General features: G+C 45.0%; 1 protein-coding gene across 1 annotated transcript in view; it reads left to right on the top strand.

Moving 5' to 3' along the window:
* The window catches only part of SYNE2 (spectrin repeat containing nuclear envelope protein 2), a 321491-nt gene that overhangs the window by 182231 nt on the left and 125794 nt on the right, over positions 1–13466 (top strand). Inside the window, exons 52-55 of the mRNA XM_080686255.1 lie at positions 3279–3550; positions 5921–6089; positions 9535–9690; positions 12043–12183. Of these exons, the coding sequence (XP_080542381.1) occupies positions 3279–3550; positions 5921–6089; positions 9535–9690; positions 12043–12183 (738 nt within the window). The remainder of the gene's footprint in view (positions 1–3278; positions 3551–5920; positions 6090–9534; positions 9691–12042; positions 12184–13466) is intronic.

Genomic DNA, 13466 nt, shown 5'->3' with positions numbered 1-13466 from the left:
TAGCTTTTATACATTCAATAAAAACTAGGTCATCTAAAGGCCTATACATGCAAGATCCTGTTAGCATGGTTGTAAATCTACATGTGATGAAATGAATTTCTGTTTTTAAAATGTTAGCAGTTATACAATAATTCAGTATCTTTAGGGAAGAAAGGTTTTGCATAAGTAGATTGTTTAAAACAAGCTCTGTTTACATTTACAAACTAAAAATCAATTTAAATTTTTATTAACTTCTTACCTCTGTTTTCATTTGCTTGATTTAATTATTCACTTCTGGTTATTCAGAATCATTATTTTATGCTTGGCTGAACACAGCGTGCTAGAGTAAAGTCATATCTTCAAAGCTAATGGGAGGAATAAAGCTGGCTTCTTCCCCTTGTACCAAAAATCCAGAAGGCCTTTCTGTACCAGTTTCTATTTCTGCTGGTTACAGAATGTTCAATCTCCTTCACTGTGTTTACTTATGGTTTCTTCTCCCTTTCTAGACTCTACTTTATAATCGACTCTGAGCCTAAACATTTTATAATTAATTTTGTTAGAATTATGTGTCTAAGGAAAATCATTCAGGGGCTGCAGAGCCTCTTATATGTGGAAGAGTGGATGCATAATCTTCGTGGCAACTATTTCCCTGATTTGGGCTGTATTCACCTTTTTTGGTATAAAGTTTGTTGAATTTTGGCAAGTACATATCCTATATAATAGAACCCTAATATGCAAATTGACCAAACGGCAGAACGACTGGTCGCTGTGACAAGCACTGACCACCAGGGGGCAGATGCTCAATGGAGGAGCTGCCCCACGGTGGTCAGTGCACTCCCACAGGGGGAGCGCCACTCAGCCAGAAGCTGGGATCATGGCTGGTGAGCACAGCAGCGATGGAGGGAGCCTCTCCCGCCTCCGCAGTAGTGCTAAGGACCCCTCAGGGGATGTCCGACTGATGGCTTAGGGGAGAGGGCCTAAGCCGGCAGTCGGACATCCCCCAAGGGGTTCCAGACTGTGAGAGGGCGCAGGCTGGGCTGAGGGACCCCTCCCCCTTCAGGGCACGAATGTCGTGCACCGGGCCTCTAGTAGTTAGTTATATGAGCACCAACAAAATCCAGATTTAGAATGTTTTTATCGCCCCAGAAAATTCCTGTGTGCCCCTTTGTAGGCTTCTCCTTCCACCACCTCCAGCCCGTGCCAATCTTTACTCTGTTTTTGCATTTCCAGAATGTCATAGAAATGGACTCGGATAATTAGTGGTCTTTTGAGTCAGGCTTCTTTTCACTAAGCATGACACATGTGAGATTCATTCTTGTTACCGCTTGTATCAGTAGTTCATTTCTTCTTTTATTCCTGGGTAATATTCTACTGGGCACATGTGCGGCAATTTGTTTATCCATTCATAGGTTGGGGAATTGCCTGGCTTTTGAGTAAAATTATCATCCTAATAAAAGTTATTCTCCCCCCTTGTGTTCTCCTCCTTAATCACTTACCAACTCACAGCAGTCAGCAGGGACTAGGAGAACTGAAACAGGGAAGGTCAGAGCCTCGGCTTGCTTCTTCCTCTTATTGGGTCCTGGGTGCTGCAGGTGCCCATTTATCGTTCTCACCAGGCACAGAAGCACCAAGAGACGCTCCGTTAGGTCTTGGTTCATAGACACAGTTCTTCCAACCCGGATGCGTGTTGGAACCCCTAGATGTACAATTATCTCTGTCAGTAGAGCAGTTCCTTTCTTTGCATGCCGGTTCTTTGTCAGGGGGGCTGCAGACAACCCCGTGGGACCTTTATCTCAATCCCCGGCGGAAATGACAGCTGCCTGCATGAGAGCCAGGACTCCTGATACAACTGGATTTAGGTTTGAGGGGACGGGAAGCACACGTACCATAACGGGGTCTCAGAGAGGGGCCAGTCTACACCTGCACCCATGCATTCTAGCGATTTGGACTCAACTGGGTTATATGGCTCAAGTGGTAGGGCAGCCTATTCCACGGTCCAGCCCTGGAGCAGTGCCTTCTTTTCTCCAGACCCCCCTCGACATTGGCAGCCATCTGATGAAGGCATCTGAGCAAAGCCGAGTGCAGCACATACTGCCTCCAGAATCCTACAGACTCCCCCAGCATGGTGCTCTGAACAACTTGATCCTTACCTGAGAGGTTCTGCCATGCCCCAGACCATTGGGCCCCTGGGAACTTAATGCTAGAATTCCTAAATTTTCCTCCATAGGTTTTACTTTCTACCCCAGAGCATCCAGGTCCTCGTTCATCATTTGAGTTAACACACTACCATAAATGTAGTTGACCAGTACGATGCTCAGTAATGTCAGGATTGCAAGATGCCTCACTGGGTTGGAGCATTGAGGAGAGTCCGCAACGCTAGGGCAGACATGATAAATGAGCAGATCCAAGGGGTTTGAGGAGAGATGCAGAAGCAGATCTGATTGTCGGTATCTTCATTCTGAGTTCAGGGCTGATAGAACTTCAATTTCCATGTATGTGATGGATGAGGTCATGCATTTCTGGGTTCCGCACATCGCTGTTGGAAAATACATGATTAGGTCAGCATTTTGGGCTGCTTTTCCTGTGGGGTAGCTGTCAGGGTAATGAGGACAGAGTGGACTTACTTTTTAAAAAAAATACATATTTTATTGATTTCAGAGAGGAAAAGAGAAGGAGAGAGATAGAAACATCAATGATGAGAGAGAATCATTGATTGGCTGCCTCCTGCACCCCCCACACTGGGGATCGAGCCTGTAACCTGGGCATATGTCCTGACCAGGAATCGAACCGTGACCTCCTGGTTCATAGGTTGACGCTCAAACACTGAGCCACACTATACTTTTCTGAGCATAGAGGGATCAGGTGTGAAAAAAGAGAGAACCATAGAGAAAGTACCCAGTCGTTGCCCAGCCGCAGACTTAGTGAGTGCAGTTTGGTGGAGCTCATTCTAACCACCTGATGGGCGTCTAAGGAGAAGCCATGGCTTTATGCAACTGAAATCTGAAGGAGAAATTATTTCTGAGAATACTCAACAGCGTTTCCTTCAGCTCTTAACAGCAGCACTTCACTTTAATCGCACATCTTTAGGATCAATAGCTGGGAACTATGGGATTCTGGTAGTGGAGGTATAATACTCCCCTGTAAACAGACAAATATTACTTTGAAGTAGGATATGGCATTAGGAGCCCTCTGAGAACCGGCGCACAGACATTTATGGTTGCCAAGGTCTGTTTCCAGTCCTGCAGTGGTAAGACTATATTTTACTAATTTTAGTCCTCTCTTTTTGTTTGTTGAATTAGGTTGAACGAGAAGCAATTATTTTAGATAATCTTCAAGAAGAACTCCCTGAAATTTCCAAAATGAAAGAGGCAGCCTCCACGGCGGAACTCTCTGAGCTGCTGGAGTGTCTACACCAATACGAGGAGACCACAGAGAAGCAGCAGCTGCTGCTGATGCTGCTCCTCCAGCGCTGCCGAAGCGCCCAGCGCGCCCCTGCCTCCCGGAGCTCTGGCGCCTCGGACCCTGCCCCGGCTGTCCGGGAGATTACGGCTATGCAAGAGCGATGCAATAAGTGAGAGTTTATGAACCACTGTTAAGGAGACATGTTTGACAGCTCAGGTTTAAAATTTAGAAAATACTGACGTTCAAAAATACAAACTACAAGAAACCTGGTGGGGTCCCTCGGCCTAACCTGTGCCTGCTTGCAATCCGGGACCCCTCGGGGGATGTCAGACTGCTGGTTTCAGTCCGATACCCCCACAGGCCTCTATACTAATAAAAGGGTAATATGCTAATTAGACCGGAGACCTTCCAGACAAAGCCATGGTGGCGGGGCCGAGGCACAGGAGGTTAGGGGTGATCAGGCCAGGAGGGGAGGGCAATTGGGGGTGATCAGGCCGTGGGAGGCAGTTGGGGGCGAGCAGGCCAGTGTGGGGGGGTGCAGTTAGGGGCAAGCAGGCTGGCAGGAGGGGCAGTAGGTGGCGAGCAGGCTGGCAGGCAGAGTGGTTAGGGGCAATCAGGCAGGCAGGCAGGTGAGCGGTTAGGAGCCACGGGTTCCAGATTGAAGAGGGTGCAGGCCGGTCTGAGGGACTCCCCACCCCCTGAGAACGAATTTCGTGCACCGGGCCACTAATATGCATATAAGATCTTTGGTTAATCTCTTCCCACCCTCCTCTCTACCCCCTTCCCTTTGAGATTCATCAGTCTGTTCCATGTTTCCATGCCTGCGCATTGAGCATCTGCCCCCTGGTGGTCAGTGCACATCATAGCGACTGGTCTAACGGTTGCTTAGGCTTTTATACATATAGATAGATTGTAGGATAATGACAAGTGATATGACAGAATTGGGTCAACACAGATAAGTATAGGAAGGGATAGAAAAGATAACGATTAAACAAGCACGTGTTCTTCATCTTGGTATTACTGAGGTCAAATACACTTTGTTTTGTTTTTCTGTTTGCTGTTTTTCTAAGTTAGTGGTACATATATTTATTATAGAAAGATTAGAGAATGTGGGGCATTATAAAGATTAATAAAAACCTCACCTTCAATTTTACCACTCAGCAACAACCACTGCCAATCACTTCTTTCTTGTCATTTTTTAAAACTATGATTATGCTTTCAAACAAATTGCAAACATATTACTATACTGTTTTATATTCTGCAGAATCATTTATCAGCATAACATGCTTATTTGAGTATGCCATTAATGCTGTCTAGAACATAGCTCTAAAATCTTTCATCATGTCGATGTGCCACAATTTATTTAACAAGCCCCCTAATATAGAAACTTTAAATTATATGCAATTTATTTTACTTTTATAAAACCACTGCGTTGAATATTTTTATGCCACAATCTCTGTCTGCATCTGTAATGAATTCATTAAGAAAGATGCTGAGAAGCAGAGTCAGTGAGTGAGAGGATACAGTACATTTACAGTTGGAGACACCTGCCAAATAGCTCTCAGGAAAGATTTTACCCACCTAAATGCCTCTACTGCAATTCTGGTTACATTCACAGCAAGTGGGGCAGCTGAGATAAAAAGGCTAGTGGGGTTGTCTATCTCCCAGAACCTACCCATGTCTCCATTCTCACCTCTAAGTCATGTTCGGGTGAACCGAAAGATTACATGGAGAAAAACAGGCTAGTGATGGCAAGTGGTATGTCAAGTTGAAAAGAAGGTATTTTGGGATTAAAGTTTTGGAGAGGGTTTTAATTGATTGATAGAATTTGATATATGTTTGTATATATCTACCTAATAAAAGAGTAACATGCTAATTGATCGTACCTTCGCGATGCCCACCAGCCAATCAGGAGTGAGTACACAAATTAACCCAACAAAGATGGCTGGGTAATTTGCATACGCAGGTGCCGAGCGGCCGGGGGCAGGGCGGGACGCAGGTGTTCCGCACCACCCCAGCCGCTCTGGGCCTCTGGGCAGTGTGGGAAGGCAGAAAGGCGGCTCCGGGCTGGAGCGGAAAGGCTGCTCCAGCCAGAGCAAAGGTGGTGCTGGCAGCCAGGGGAAGAAAGGCCCGTTCTTGCATGAATCTTTGTATATACTCTAGTACAGCCGTGGGCAAACTATGGCCCGCGGGCCGGATCCGGCCCATTAGGCTGTTCTATCCGGCCAGTGGAGCCAAAAGAGCGGAGGGTTCTCTTGCTCTCCCCTCCGCCCCTTTACTTTGAATTTATATTAGTTCACACAAACACTCCATCCATGCTTTTGTTCCGGCCCTCCAGTCCAGTTTAAGAACCCATTGTGGCCCTCAAGTCAAAAAGTTTGCCCACCCCTGCTCTAGTAATATATAAATCATGGAAACTAGCACTTTCCTCTCAAAAATATTTTGTGAGCTGTGCAGATATCGTGTCAATTGTTGAAATAAAACTATTTCCCAGATGAACAGGATAGAGGTACAATTTTATTTTTATGTTATATTTTAGGCTTTTTCAGAAAACTCAAAAGAATAAGGAATTGGTGCAGAATGAAATCCAAGAGAGACATTCCTTCACAAAAGAATTAATTATGTTGAAGAATTTATTTCAACAGACCACATCTTCTCTGCAAAATATGGGATTACAAGACCACCCAGAAAGGGCAGAAGAGTTTGAGGTAAGTCGGAAATGAACTTGTAAATGTGATGGATACAGGTTTGCAGTCTTGAATCCAGAGTTCTTTGGACAGAGGTAACTCAGTGACTAGAGTGGAGGGAGCAGTCCAGGAGAGAGGAAAGCACATGCAAAGGCCCTGTGGCACGGTGTGGGCAGAGCCACGGAAGATCAGTGTGCTTGGAGAGCAGAGGGTTAATACCAGGTAGGGAAGTAGGTCAGTTTGGACCAAGCAGCCCTTTTTCCAACCATTTTTTAAGTGTGTTTGGTGAACAAGGACCTCTGACCATTCCTGAGAAGCATGTTAGACAACTCTCATTTGTAGGATGTAATATCTTACCTCTGATAGGGTGGAACTGTTTTTATTTACAACGCTTCTGACAGTAAATGTGTGGTTCCCTGGCCCCCCTACACCCCAACCTATTCTGCAACTCCCTATACACCAATGGGGTGTCCTAATATTCAGTTCAGTTCTAACACTACCTACCAGGAGTTAGCACAGGTTAAGGGCTCAGTCCCACAAGTCTGCCCCCACTTCACACACTGAATGGCAAGTCCCAAGCCTCTGGTACTTCTGACTTGCAGGCTATATATCCCCTCCTCAGGTTCAATAATTTGTTAGACTATCTCACAGAAGTCAGGGAAACATTGCCTTAGCCCAGTGGTTGGCAAACTGTGGCTCGCGAGCCGAGCCGCGGTTTGCCGCTCTGTTGACTAATGAGTTTGCCCTCCACTGGGATAGGGACTTAATCACAAGGAACAACAACAGCCTGTATTATTGGAATTGAGAGTCTAGGTCATTGGTCGGCAAACTCATTAGTCAACAGAGCCGCAGTTTGCCGACCACTGCCCTAGCTGGTTTGGCTCAGTGGATAGAGTGTTGGCCTGCAGACTTAAAGGTCCTGGGTTCGATTCTGGTCAAGGGCACATGCCCAGGTTGCGGGCTCAACCCCCAGTAGGGGGCGTGCCAGGAGGCAGCCAAATCAATGATTCTCTCATCATTGATGTTTCTATCTCTCTCTCCCCTTTCCTCTCTGAAATCAATAAAAATATATATTTTTTAAAAAGTCAGGGAAACACTTTACTTACTATTACTGATTTATTGTGAAGGAAGCAACTCGGGAACAGCCCACGGGAAGAGATGCAGAGGGCAAGGTATGGGGGGAGGGGTATGGAGCCTCCATGCCCTCACTGGGTGTGCGCTGTCCTAACACCTCGGTGTGTTCATCAACTCCAATGGTCGTTTAGGGGTTTGTATGGAGGGTCCATTACGTAGGCATGATTGGTTAAATCAGTGGTCGGCAAACTCATTAGTCAACAGAGCGGCAAACCGCGGTTTGCCGACCACTGGGTTAAATCATTGATCGTTGGTGATTAACTCAACCTCTGGCCCCTCTCCTTCCCCAGTGGATGGGAAGTGAAGCAGAAATTTCATTCCAGCTGTTCCTAACTACATGTGTTCATTCTCCTGCATGCACCAAAGCCCAACCAAATGCCAATAGGAGCTTGTAGCAAAGAAAGTAAAGGTTCATTAGTTAAGGAAATGAAGCCAAACCCGGAGTCACAGGTGAGCATTGCGCTCAGCCTGGCTCCCTGAAGGCTTCCAGGGATGGGTTGTATAGGGAGAATCATTAATCATGGTGGTTAAGGGAGCTGGGGTCCTGTTTAGGTCCTGGTCTTGTTGATTGGTCAGCACTAAGGTAGGGAGTAGTTGATCGTTGCATCCAGTCCTGACGTCAGCCATGGCGTTGCTCTGTCTGGTTTTGCAAGGGGATGGTTGGGGGGTCGTTCCGCTTTTCTGGGTCTAGAGCTGAAACACAACTGAGGCCTAGCTGCTTTCTCTAGTTTGACTGAAACTCTGTCTCTGTGGTCAACAGACCCAGGCCTTGGTCCCTAAGATTATTTGATGCCTATCAGAGCCTCAGTGTCCCGAGGGCTTAACGATTAAGGCGCAAAGGAGAGGGGCCTGTGTGAGCCGGGGTGCTCCTAGGCTGGGCAAGGCCAGTTTGAACCAGAAGGGAAGAAGGAGAAGCGGTCAGATTAAAGAAATGAAGTTTTTGTGGGGTTACAAGTGTTGGTTCCTCTGGCAACCAGCCTCTATCACGTGGCTACTAGTATCTAGGGGCACCAAAAGAGTCATCTCATTTGCATAAACTCAGGTTTGGGTTGAAACATAAATAACAAAAGATGCTCCTCTCACCACATTTAGGAAATTTCAAGAGTTTTAGAAGCCTTGCCAGAAACCAGTGATGAAAAGCAAATGTATATATTGCAGCACAGTATCCCAGGAGCTATGCACACACCTCGGAGTCATTTAGGAACTCTTTTTTTTTTTTTTCAGGGTGACCTCTTAATCCGGTCCAGTGATAACAGGCAAAAATGACATTCGGGAGTTTATTCAAAAGTCGCACACTGTTGTTAATCCGAGTTGGTTATCAGTGTTGTAAAGGGAAACTTTCTCTCATCGATGTAGTCTTCACGGGGAAGCCATCCAGGGGCAGCTCTGAATGAAGACCTGTACTAGGCCTAGATAAAACAGGGGGGCACTATTCCTCAAACCCCGCCTTTGCCTGCCTTTAGCCTTCCCTCTCTAGATGTGTTCTCCGCTGAGGGTTGAGAAAAGGAAAACAGTGACGCATCGTGGAGTCATTCAAAATCGGACTCATTCTTCCGTGCAGCGACTCAGTCCATTAGCACAAATAATGCTGCTAAACAGCTCCTCTCAAAACAAAGCAAACCCCAAAAAGCCGCAGCAGAGTCAGAGAGTATTTTTCCACTTGATCTTTGGGAAACTTTCCCAAACAAATGAGTTTCTCCTTTACAATTAGTGCAGGAGAACGTAGATCAGATTTTGTTTCTAGGCCACAACCAATGGACCATTTGTTCAGGTTTCTTTTATCTCCTGAAACCCACATTCTTTGCTGGAACTGGAACCCTCCTCTTTGAAAGAAGTGGCGCTCCACCGGGCTGTCTCATTACATGAAAGCAGACACTTCTGCTTCAAGCCTAAGGGCTTTTAGTGGCCTTGAGTCATTGTGATGATAATGTAGGAAGAAGCAGAAATGGCAACAAGTTAATAACAAAACAACAAAAAAGAGAGAGAAACTTCTTTGAAACTTTTTGCTACTTGCAGCTTTTTAGATCAAGGCTGCCACCGAGATACAGTTAAATCCTAGAGGTACTTTAGAAGCAGGAGATGTTGTAATGTCTCCTCAGGACAATGGTTTGACACTGTGAAGAGATATCAAGTTTAATTCTTACAAATTAGAAAGCATCATCTGACCAAAAGGAGTATCTCCCAGGCTTAATCAGCTTGTATCAATAGTGAGGTTTTGTCATGCAAAATGTGCTCATTGAAATCATAAGGATGCGCTGCAAAGCTGCTTTTATTTTTAGAGGTAAACGCTTCCCCAGTCCTGTGAGTATTGAAACTTTCCTGATGTTTTTAGGAGCTCCAAAGCACCTTTAAGAAAGGGAAGCTAACCTTAGAGAATATTATGGAAAAACTCCGAATCAAGTATTCTGAAATGTACACCATAGTTCCTGCAGAGGTCGGCGCACAGGTGGAAGAATGCAGAAAAGCTTTGGAGGACCTAGAGGAGAAGGTAATAATAACGTTTGTACCAGTGTTGTTATTTATGGCGTTGAATGAATAGAAAGAAGAAATGTCACTTAATATTATATTTTCCTTTGCCTTGATTTCAGCTATACCTGTTTTTATAGAGTTTGGTTAAGTGACAATTTTGTGTATTGAATACTGAGATGAAATCGCTCTAAACAAGTGACATAAAAAACAGAATTAGGTCATCTGTTTACATTTAGCTGTCAAGATGCTTCGTTTTTCTTCTGTTGCATTTAAAAATAGTTATGGGTTATCTTTCACTTGCCTTTTTTAAAAAAACTGGACAATCAGTTTAAAATTACAGACATGAGTAATACATTGTTTTAAAACATATTCCCTGTACATTTTTAAATAGCAACCAAGGGCAGTAAGAATACACATTTCACAAGACACCAGGAATAGCAGCACACAGTATCTTCCTAATGATGGTGCTCACACAGTTCTCATAAATCATACCTGGGCACATCTTTACACCTGAGAGTCCAGCTTAGAAGGAGTGGGAACTATTTCATAGTCCACGTATAGGAATTCAGCAAGGCAATGTTATTGAACCATAAAAAGGCAGGTCGAATCCAGCAGAATTCTGTTCTGTTTGGCATCCACAGAAGGATTTTTGTATTGCTTTTTAGAGCCAAGAACACCTCTAACTTAGTTAATTAAATAGACATTAAATGCACAAAAAATAAGATTCCAAACTTAGTTAACGTCTATGCAGATTTCTTGGGGAAATCCAACCTATGTAAAAATCATGTAAACTCTAAATGTATAGTTATAAGAAATCTTGTTGCCTTAACATGCAATAGTATCTGTTATGAGGTACTGTCCCAAGAATCATGTACTATTGATTTTATTTTAAGAGAATACAAAATGTTTTGAGAGAAAACTAAATTCGTTCTTGTGACTACCTCATGTGAAAAATCCCTGACCAAGTGAATGAATGAACAAGATCTGTCTTGAATTTAAGGTTGAACATTTCAACTGTAGCTTGTGTGTTTGTAGCAAACAACAACTGGTTGTTACTGTGTGAGGTGTCCAAAGGATCCAGGCTGCAGACGCCGTGCCATTCTGGGTCGTTCAGACAGCAGCGTCCTTTTCCCCAATCACCGTCTCTCCTAATGACCCTAAAGGATGAACATTACTGCCCGGGGAATACTGCCCAACGTGCCAGAAAACTTCACGTTGTGGTCATTTGTTACATAACAATAAAAAGTTATGCAGTGATGAAAAACCCGGTACAGGATTCATTTTCCCCCTCTAAAATTCCTGACTGTGCTGTATGGTCTGTGAAATAAGTCATTTTACAGAAGTATCAACAGCTTGATGTTGTGCAAAGAGCCTGGGCTCCGGAGTCCGGCAACTCGGGGCGTAGAGGGGAAAGTTCAGCCTCTACCTTGATATCTGACCTTGATTTAAACAAGTCATGCAGCCTGTGTTTAGCCTCTGCATCTGTATACTGTTTTTATTGGGATGTTCTAGTCTCAACGGCGGTGCAGATACAGTGGTGTTTAAAAGAGTTAAAGGATTGCATACAAGCATAGATTATTACTTAGTTATTGATTGGCTGCTGGAAGAAAACCTTATCAACATAGCCTAAAACATAAGCAGGCACACGAACTAATCAGGTTTTTGAAAAATGACACATTCAACATTCATTTATTACCTCTCCTAGTCCAAGTTACATTCTTAAGAAAACCATTCAGGTAGAAAATTACGCCGTTCAAGTTAGATTTCTAAGTTTCGTGAAAACAGTCTAGAAACGCCCACACAGAGGAAACTAAGCTTTGTGCATCCTCAAGGTGGTTGTACCCTCATGACGGTGAAGGCGGGAATTACATTTTGAATGTCAGCTTGAGAATAAGTTTGATTTTATGGGAAACAGTTCTGGACAGAGGATTTTCTCATAAAATGGAGAGAGACTGTGTAATAAATAATTTATCTCTCAGGAATTCTCTCGTTATCATTTGCTCCACTGGAGTGTGTTTCAAACAGTCCACTCAGTAGTTTTGCCCAACATCACACATAGCTGTAAGTTATACTGTGGATTACATTCAACAAATTTGTATTTGTGGTTTTCTCTCTCTCTTTTTTTTTTTTTTTTTTGGTTGGATTTAATAGATCGGGTGGGCACAGCTGCCATTTCCTCGTCTGCTAATGTACCCTCTCATTAACGCATTAGCCAGTATGGTTTGGCATTTTTCCCGGAACTGTTAAAAGATTTTTTTATAAGTAAAAGCATATAATAGTGTGGTTAACCCTTTTATCATTTGAACCTGGGAATAGAGTGCAGAAAACAGTTTCTAAGTAAACCAAATGTGTCTGTCTCCCACTGTCACAGATTAGCAACGAAGTCTTGAAAAGTTCACCATCATATGCAATGAGTAGAAAAATAGATGAAATTAACAAGGGGCTTCACAAGGTTGAAAAGATGTTGCAGCAGAAAAGCAAAAGTATTGAGAAAGCTCAAGAAATTCAAAAGGTAACATTCTCCTTTAACTTCCTTCAGCATTTGGTATTCCCCCTGTTCATCATCACAGGGTGTACTTTCGGGATTAATCTGACCTACAGAGATCCTAACCCAGATCTGAAAGGCGCCCCCATCCTGAGAAAAGCATGGTGGAGAAGAATTGTTCTGTTTTTACATGGTGGGAATATACTCAACCCCCTGAGAGCCTATGATTGTGAACTGGCCTTTTCACAAGTAAAGGAGAGTCAGGATCTTACCTTGGTTAGACTGATATAAAAATCTTATCCTATCTAATAAAAGAGTAATATGCAAATTAACCACCATTCCACTATACCCACAAGTCATGCCCACCAGCCAATCAGGAGCAAGTATGCAAATTAACCCAACCAAGATGGCTGCAGCCACGGAGCGAGCAGGAGGCTTGGGTTTTCCGGCAATGGAGGAAGCCAAGCTTTCTGCACACCCTGGCAGGCCCAGGCCCCCACTCAAGGCTACAAAGTTTCAATTATAGAAGATAAATAAATCCCAACAAAATGGCGGCAGCCACGGAGCAAGCAGGAGGCTTGGCTCCTCTCAGGGCTACAAAGTGTCAATTATAGAAGATAAATAAATCCCAGATACCAGGGCCTCTGCTTGGGTCGCCGGGGAGGCATGGCCAGCCTGCAAACCCCCACAAGTCCCTCACCCAGGCCGCCCCACGCCCCAAGGGAACCCCCAGGGCACCCTTCAGGGCAAACCAGCTGGCTCCCACCCGTGCAGCAGGCCTCTATTCTCTAATAAAAGAGTAATATGCAAATTGACCATCACTCCAACACACAAGATGGATGCCCCCATGTGGACACAAGATGGCCACCACAAGATGGCCAGCAGGGGAGGGCTGTTGGAAGGGACCAGGCCTGCAATGGAGGGCAGTTGTGGGCGATCAGGCCAGCAGGAGAGGGCAGTTGGGAAGGACCAGGCCTGCAAGGGAGGGCAGTTGGGGGTGATCAAGCCTGCAGGGGAGGGCAGTTAGGTGTGACCAGGCTGGCAGAGGAGGGAAGTTGGGGGCGACCGGGCCTGCAGGGAAGGGCAGTTGGGGGGGACCCAGGCCTGCCGGGGAGAGCAGTTGGGGGGGACCAGGCCTGCAGGGGAGGACAGTTAGGGGTGACCAGGCCTGCAGGGGAGGGCAGTTAGGGGCAAGTAGGCTGGCAGAGGAGCAGTTAGGCATCAATCAGGCTGGCAGGGGAGTGGTTAGGGGGTGATCAGGCTGGCAGGCAGAAGTGGTTAGGGGCAATCAGGAAGGCAGGCAGGTGAGC

The sequence above is a fragment of the Plecotus auritus genome (assembly GCF_963455305.1).
Source record: "Plecotus auritus genome assembly, chromosome: 1".
Classification (NCBI taxonomy): Eukaryota; Metazoa; Chordata; class Mammalia; order Chiroptera; family Vespertilionidae; genus Plecotus; species Plecotus auritus.
Note: the sequence above shows the minus strand (reverse complement) of the source record. Positions and strands in the feature narration are given on the sequence as shown.